The 8,409-nt window shown below is 43.5% G+C and overlaps 1 protein-coding gene across 1 annotated transcript; it reads right to left on the bottom strand.

The window, feature by feature from the left end:
• Positions 1 to 360: 360 nt before the first annotated feature.
• LOC124263000 (extensin-like) lies at positions 361 to 951 on the bottom strand. Its single transcript, XM_046697615.1, has one exon. It carries the CDS (start codon positions 949 to 951, stop codon positions 361 to 363), a length of 591 nt encoding a protein of 196 aa, XP_046553571.1.
• Positions 952 to 8,409: the final 7,458 nt, after the last annotated feature.

Genomic DNA, 8,409 nt, shown 5'->3' with positions numbered 1-8,409 from the left:
GGGGGCCCTTGGAACTTTACCGCAGTTCCTCCAGCAAACACAAGACGATGATCTTCGTTCAATAGTTTTTATTAACACTGTGTTGCTGGTCAACCTACTCTATGGTCATTCTATAAGACTTCAGCCGCAAAGCTTCAGTCTTAAGCCAAATGCTGGTGCTTCAAGATAATTTCTGAGACGATTCCTAGTGACCAACATCAAGAGTAGGCCCGCACCAGACTCCCGTCTCTGAGCTTTGCTTCAGCTTAAAACTGGGTTCCTACGTCACAGCCAACACCCTTTTCCATTTTTCTATTGGTCAATAACCCATAACCTGACTATCTATTAATCTCCCCCACCTCTATTTCGTACCCCCTTATATCATATTTGTAAGACCGTGAGGTGGATTCCAGGAATCTCAGAGTCTCTCTCCCCATGCCAGGCCCTCGGGAGTGGCAGGGGGCTTGAGTACACTTGACCCTGGTGGCGTCTTGGTGACATCACATCACGGGTGACATCAGGCTTGAATACACTGGGACTTGGTGACAGGTCATCACTGGTGACAGATGGCTGGAGTACAGTTGCCCTTGGTGACAGGTCGTCAGGGGTGACAGAGGATTTGAAGACACTTGACCTTGGTGGCGGATCCATTCTGATGTCAGACGACTTGGGGACATCCGACCTTGGTGACATCACATCAGGGGTGACAGCAGGCTTGAATACACTTGGACTTGGTGACAGGCCATCACTGGTGACAGAAGGCCGGAGTACAGTTGACCTTGGTGACAGGTCATCACTGGTGACAGCAGGCTTGAATACACTTGGACTTGGTGACAGGTCATCACTGGTGACAGATGGCTGGGGTACAGTTGACCTTGGTGACAGGTCATTAGGGGTGACAGAGGGTTTGAAGACACTTGACATGGGAGGCTGGTCAGTTGGTGTGACAGTCGTCTGAGGTACACTCAACATGGTGGCGCTTTCACCTTGGAGGTCAGTGGACGTGGGGACGTAGTTGACGGATCCTCAGTGACGACCGATGACATATTAAAGGTCACATAAACCCTAGGGGGTACAAATACATAAATCACTAACTGGCATCGTTATAAATGAAACCCCGTCATTACAACTACTCATTTCGACCTTTAAATGACTTAAATCGACCTTTTTGACAACAGTGCACAATTCTAACCCGCGAACGAAATTTCAACCAATCAGAGCGACGCGCCTCTGTGACGTCATATGAGGAATAGCTTTGAGGGACGATGCAGAATTCATCTACATTTTAGGGGTTAAATTATCTTGTTTACAGGCTTGTATAACCTGAAATCGTGACAATTGTTGTGGAAAATTAAAGCTATATGTTCTCACAATCTACTGTCATTTAATTTTGTCTCCTGCTTTGCCTAGTTTCCGAGTTACAACTTGTTTTCATAGACGATTCTGTCAAAATCGATTGGTGTCGTTAGACCCTATTGGTATAATGACTGATCCAAATTGATCCCATTTCTGTGTTTTTTTTACCTCGATAATTAATCATGTCATGTAAAAATCTGTTTGTATTCTCAAAACAGTGTCGGCCCCTAAGTTTTCACATGCAATACAGCAATTAATACCCCCTTATTGTAACCCGTGTTAGGTGGTATAAACCTACACATGTTATTTGTCATCATTCACTTAATGGTCAGTTAATGAATTTATAACAGGTATAATTAGTGGTAACACACTTAGATTACCCGACAAAAGTTCCCATTTGGCATTTCTTGTGTCTGGAGTAAATATTCAACATTATAAACATCGATCAAAGGATTAACCGATAACACGCTGATTGATTAATTACTTTTATCTTACACAGCGGAATTGTCAAAAGGTAGTGTTTATGTATGTAGATTTACTAATCTATACTGAATACACTCTGTCGTGTCGCTGTCTGCGTAAAAACAACGTCCTTCTTTCAAAGGATTAACCGGCAATACATTGATTGATTGCCCATTATCGGCTAACTAAATTACTGTTTTTAAAGAAAGGCGGACATTATGCAATTAGTTTCCAGGTGTGTTATCTAGGGTGACCAATGAGACTATACACCAATACCTGAAAAGATTGATCACTTTTTCGTATATTAAACTGTTAAAAGACACATCATTTGGAACAGTTTTGTGGATATTGATGGATACATTCCTCGAACAAGGTAATGGCCTGATATTGTTCCTATAACTTTAATCTGTTTTAATTTTAATATTTGAATTTTATTCATTTGTCGTAGCATTCAACAGAATCATTGTTTTCGCCGTGAAGTGTAATGAGACAGACAACATGTACTAGGGTGTGTGTGCGAATTATGATTCACATTGGCAAACTATAAAATGTCTAGATATTACAGTTCTGTTATAAATTCACTATAAGTATCAGCAGATCGTCTGCTTTTTATTTAGTTTCAAAATGCATACAAGTATGATAATAAACTAATTAGGATTATAAGACCAAATATACAGACGCACATTGACTAGTATCTACATACTGGTGTGTGGACATTAACCATGTGAATGTAGTAAGAAATGTATCGCGCAGTATTGTGACTTCGACCCCCACCTCGTTTCCGTGGAAGAAATCGTTATGTTATAAGTTGTGTCATGCAAAATCCGTTTGGTTATGATTCCAATACATATTTAACTACGAGTAGAAAGTAGTTTTGATTTTCTAACTTGATGAAAACAAACTACAATCTCATTAATTCTAACAGACTTTACGATTTTCAAAATGGCGGCGCCCTGTCGGGAACATCCGCCAGTCTGAGGATAAATGCTATTTAGGTTTGTTTTCACCGAGTTACAAAATCAAAACGACTTTCTACTGGTAGTAAAATATGTATTTTATTGATGGCCAATAGGATTTTGCATGACATAGCGTATAACATAACAATTTCTCTCGTGGCAGCGAGGTGGGTGTGAATATAATACTACTTACAATATTATTGTTACTTCGACCACAAACTCACTTCCGAGGAATAAATCGTTATGTTACAAGTTGTGTCATAGAAAATCTTTATGGTCATCAATCATATGCATATTTTACTAGAATTAGTAAGTAGTTTTGATTCTTTAACTTCCGTGAAGCGATCTGAACACAAGTAAGATATCGTTTCAGGCTTCCGTAACGCTCGCTTCGCACTCACAAACATGACCCATTTAGCACGAACTGCGGGGTCCTGTGGAAATCTGTGCATGGGGACACCATCGCCCGATCCCTAGGAGCAATTGACGACAAAGCAACGATTCGGCATGTCGTCGTTGATGTCGAGAAATCATCGCAATGATGAGCGTGCTACACATTTTCTATACAACTACAGTCAAATCCCGATGAGTCGAATCTCTTGGGACCAAGTAATAAATTCGACTAATCGATGTATTCGAGACATAGGTATGTCTATGAGGGTAGGAAAAAAAGATGATCCAGTCCAAATTCCTCCGCCTAAGTATTTGTTTATCTAATGATTTCCCTATCACTAATAGGGGCACCTTATCAGTTCCAGTCTGATTAGCACAGACAGTGATTTCCGTAAAATCACTAATCTGCCTTGTGAACTCACCCGGCAAAGGCGGAAAGGTGTGAGCCGCGATGGTTTGTTAAATGGATCAGTTTGCTACACCAATCAACTTCTCATTGACTGACTTCGGCTTATGTATACAAGATTGCTGTTGTTTGAATCTCATAGGACCAAATTTTCTTCTTGAGTCATCGTGTGTATTTATGAAACGAATTCGTGTAACCGATATTCAAATAATGACAACTATAACAGGGAATGGTCGGGACTGACAGATACTTCGAGTTATGCATAATATTCGAGACACCGACATTCGACTCATTGGGATTTGACTGTAACAGAAAATCGTTCCTCATATGACGTCACTGCAGTGCTCTGGCGACAGAGTTACGTAACCTGTCTGTGGTTTCGTTGGCGGGCGAGAGGGAGGCAGGCGACTTTTTTGGCCACTTTTAATCGCTCGGTATTAATTAACCACAAGTTTTTAAAGAATAAATTTGGTGTTCCGCATAAGACTAACCACAAATCTTTCATATGTAATGGTTAAAAGAGTAACAAAAAACAAAGTTTAGTGGTTCTTTAGGACTTGTTCTGGGCGACGGGTCATTCCGTGCGGCTGTCGCCTGGATTGGACTCGGCTCGGTGGGGATGAGCGCAGGTGTGACAGTGTGTAGATAGAAGGTGTGACATGGTTGGACACAGTAGACATGTCTAAAGTTGTGTCAGGGGTTGGTGACAAGCCAATATCAGCGACACGGGGTTGGTGGTCATTGGTTATGGCCGGCACCTCGATGTTGGGTCCGTTTGTTAGCGGTCCCGAGTTTCCATCAGATATTTGCATTCCCATATCAAAATCATCCTGTAGTGTTTCAAAAAGTGCGATCTCAGTCCCTTTTGTAATATGTACGGGGGTGTCAGTGGGATTGAGAACTTAGAATGGTGCAGAACTGTTGTCAACCCATACCAAGCAATGACCACCTATGACTGAATATAGAATATAGACCCCTGTGAGTCCAGTTGTGTCAGAGTCAAGTAGTACCGAGAAACAAGCTTCCGCGCGTGGAGGGATGGATAGTGAGGCTGCAGGGGTCGTTGTCGGCACGGGTACTACAGATATGTACCGCAGAAACGTACCCTGGCCATAATGAGAATACAGAAACGTACCCTAGGTCGATTCCATTCCCATTCTTGATCGGAACTGTCATGTTGTTGTATTAGATACATTTGATTGCGTTATGGAAGTAATGAGAATACACAGTAACGGATATTTCGCGATGCATATGAATACCTAGTCTGTCTCACAGTCCCTGAACCACATTATTTTCCCTACAGCCTAGCCTTCCCTGTAGTGCTAAAGCCCTAAACGAAGCAAGTCTAGATTTCCCCAGGTTCTGAATCTCTGGTCTCCCTAGGGCTCCTTTTCAATATAAATGGGCTTGTTTGTTACTATCAAAGTTATATATATTCAGAGACTAAGCCTTAGTCTAATGAATACCGCTCGCAATCAGGAACAACTACATACGGTTTCGGGTTTGGATTGCGGAATATGGACTCGTCCGCCTTTTAGGGTACCGGGTACGTTTCTGTATTTTGACTTTGTTTAGGGTACATATCTGTATACAGAAACGTACCTGGGGTACGTATCTGTAGTACCTGTGCCGACCCCTTCAGTGACAGTGAGTGTGGTGTTCGAGCAAGTGTGGTTGGATATGGTGTGAAGAATAGTGTAGCCTAGTCTGTCGTACAGACCCTGAAGCAAATATATCCAAGAAAGCCCACACAAGTCTAGAAGAAGTGGCAAGTCTAGATTTCCTCAGCTTTCTGAAAATGAAGAAAGTCTCTTTTTTCACTATGAACTTTTTTCAGTAAAATATGTTCATTTCAGAGACTAGTTGTTAAGCTAGTTGTAGCCGTGAGACCCTGCTTTAACACTAATTGTCGTTTAGTGAAGTCGATCGAGGCGGCATGGTCTGTTAAAAAGTCTAACCCCAAGATGACGAGATGAGATGAGATAATTTCAAGTGAGCTACTATGACAGGTAATGTGACTATTCCTATGACCGTGAGAGTGGCTCCGTCTGCCCCAGTTAGTCGAACCTGTGGAGCTGACTGTAGTGGGAATGATCCCTGACTCCCTACTTGTTTGTAGCGTTGTGAGTAAAGACACGATGTGAATGCGCCTGTGTCCAACAACGCGCGAAACTCCTGGGCCTTAATGTTTATTGGTATCATGCTGTTTGCCAAGTGTGCACTGTTGATGGTGTGAAGCGATGGAACCACTATCGGTGGGGAAGGGGGACAGCGCACCTCTATCTTGGGAGGGGAACCCCGCGGTTCAATAACATGATTGACCTCTGACCCAGCTGTAGTATTGCTAGCAGTAGTGTAGTTTTGGTTAAGTAAAGCACTGGGGGTGTTGTCTGTCTGTGGAGGGGGATCAGGGGAAGCGCGGTTTCCCTTCCCTGACTGTAACCTTTCCTGGCCAAGTTCCACCCCCAGAGGAGGGGTGCCTAGTGTCTTCGTAATGGTTCGCCTAGTCTGTCTCACAGTCCCTGAACCACATTATTTTCCCTACTGCCAAGCCTTCTCTGCAGTGCTAAAGCCCTAAATAAAGAAAGTCTAGATTTCTTCAGGTTCTCTGGTCTCCCTAGGGCTCCTTTTCAATATGAATGGGCTTGTTTGTAACTATCAAAATTATATATATTCAGAGACTAATCCTTAGTCTATGGTTCGCCCTGAGGTTTGGTGGCTGAGTGACAGGTCTGTTGGCGGGGGAGGGGAGAAAAGGGGAGAATCTGGGGTCGGTGGGCAATCTACACTTGTCGAAACCGTAACGGGGGTTAGTGTCCCCGTCTATTTGTAGTGATGCGGACGGTTGGTGGGTCTGACTACATCGAGCTATATGACCTTGTTGATGGCACCGATAACCAGTAATCAGCCTGGCTCTACATTCGCGGGGATGGGAGTGAAGCATACCACAACCCTTACACGTGAACGGGCGTCTGTCCTGCGCTGTATTTCGAAGGCAATAAGAATTCCCCGGTCTATCGGTATAGTTTCCCTGTTGGGCAAAACGGACATTACGACTATTTGTACTTCTCCCAGTGTAGTGGTTGTTGTTCTGGGAGCTATAGGGTATTTGCGATGTGTGTGTAGGCATGAACTGTGGATGGTTGGCTGTGGATTTGAAGTCGGTGGCTCCGGGAGCATGTGGGTGTTCTGCTGTGTCGGAGTGTGTAAGTACTGACTTAAATCAACAACGTTTACTGGTTGTGGAGGTTGCCTAGCATGAGTTGTTAGTTCATCCACCTGTTCGTTCAATAAATGAATGGCCTGCATTACTTTGGATTCGTCCTCAGGGGACCCAGCAGCATCGGCAATTTCTGCACTCTGTATGACCTAGGAGAGAGGAGCGTGTGGCATAGTGAGTACAAAACGTTTTACATTTTGGCATGCGTTTCTAGGAACGAAATCCCTGACGAAATCATCATTGTTTCGGCCGATTAAGGCTGCTTGACGTCTGACCGCCTGTAAAAAGTCAGCGAATGGTTCAGACGGTTTTTGTTTCCTGTCTATGAGGTCATTAGCCCTTTTAAACATAACAATGGAATTTGGGGCATAGCGTAGACTAAGGCTTAGTCTCTGAATATATATAATTTTGATAGTAACAAACAAGCCCATTTATATTGAAAAGGAGCCCTAGGGAGACCAGAGATTCAGCCTGAACCTGAGGAAATCTAGACTTGCTTTATTTAGGGCTTTAGCACTGCAGAGAGGGCTTGGCGGTAGAGAAATTAATGTGGTTCAGGGACTGTGAGACAGACTAGGCATAGCGCTGCAAGAAGGGTTTTTTTAAGCTTGGCCAGGAACACTGATCCTTAGCCAAGGTCCCGTCAAACCAGTGTGACGCCTGTGAGGACAGATATAATGGGAAGAGTTCTTTCTTTTCCTCATCTGTATAGCCATGTACTTTAGAATAACGTTCAAATCTTTTTAACCAACCCTCTGCGGAGAGGGGGTCCTTACCGTCAAAATGACTCATTGGCACGGCAGATAATGAGACAGCTCTGGTGAATGACTGAGCCGGGTTCACTGACGGGACGGACTTAGACTAAGGCTTAGTCTCTGAATATATATAATTTTGATAGTAACAAACAAGCCCATTTATGTTGAAAAGGAGCCCTAGGGAGACCAGAGATTCTTGACAGATGAAAATGTGAGGCAAGATTCCAGACCATTGCTGAGGATGTTGGTCCGGCCAGCCATGGCAGTTAGATATGTTTACTTTGTAATCCAACCCCCAAAGTGAGTTAGTTTTCTTGCAGATGTTAACAGACCCTGAACCTGAGGAAATCTAGACTTGCTTTATTTAGGGCTTTATCACTGCAGAGAGAGCTTGGCAGTAGGGACAATAATGTGGTTCAGGGACTGTGAGACAGACTATAGGGCTCTCTGAGTCAGATGGAACGGTCTTACTACTTGGGAGTGGGGAAGCAAATAATGTAGACCAGCTGGAGGATGTAGCTACAGGGGATAAACATTGCTGATTGACAGGGCGTAAAGAGATTGGATTCCTGCTGCTGGGTGTTAGAGGCATGATTCTCTCAAGGATCTCGCTCTTTTACAAAGTGTTCAGCATAAGTAATAATAGAATTGGCTTACCTAAAGCAGATTCGATCCCGTGGAATGTGCACTATAAGTTAGTCTAAATGTCACACAACACAGTCTGTCACTTTCCTATTGGATCACTGTCACATAAGAGTTCCGCCTGTTGTTTCCCTGGTGGCTCACTGTTCTGTAGGGGAGACCGGGACCAATTGTAACACTTTTTACTTAACTTCTTGTAGTTCGATCCCAGACGACCGCTCACAAAGTTAATCGGTACTA

The sequence above is a fragment of the Haliotis rubra genome, unplaced genomic scaffold, assembly GCF_003918875.1.
Source record: "Haliotis rubra isolate DU_JTF1 unplaced genomic scaffold, ASM391887v1 Scf863, whole genome shotgun sequence".
NCBI classification, from domain to species: Eukaryota; Metazoa; Mollusca; class Gastropoda; order Lepetellida; family Haliotidae; genus Haliotis; species Haliotis rubra.
This window is presented reverse-complemented; position numbering and strand designations above follow the sequence as displayed.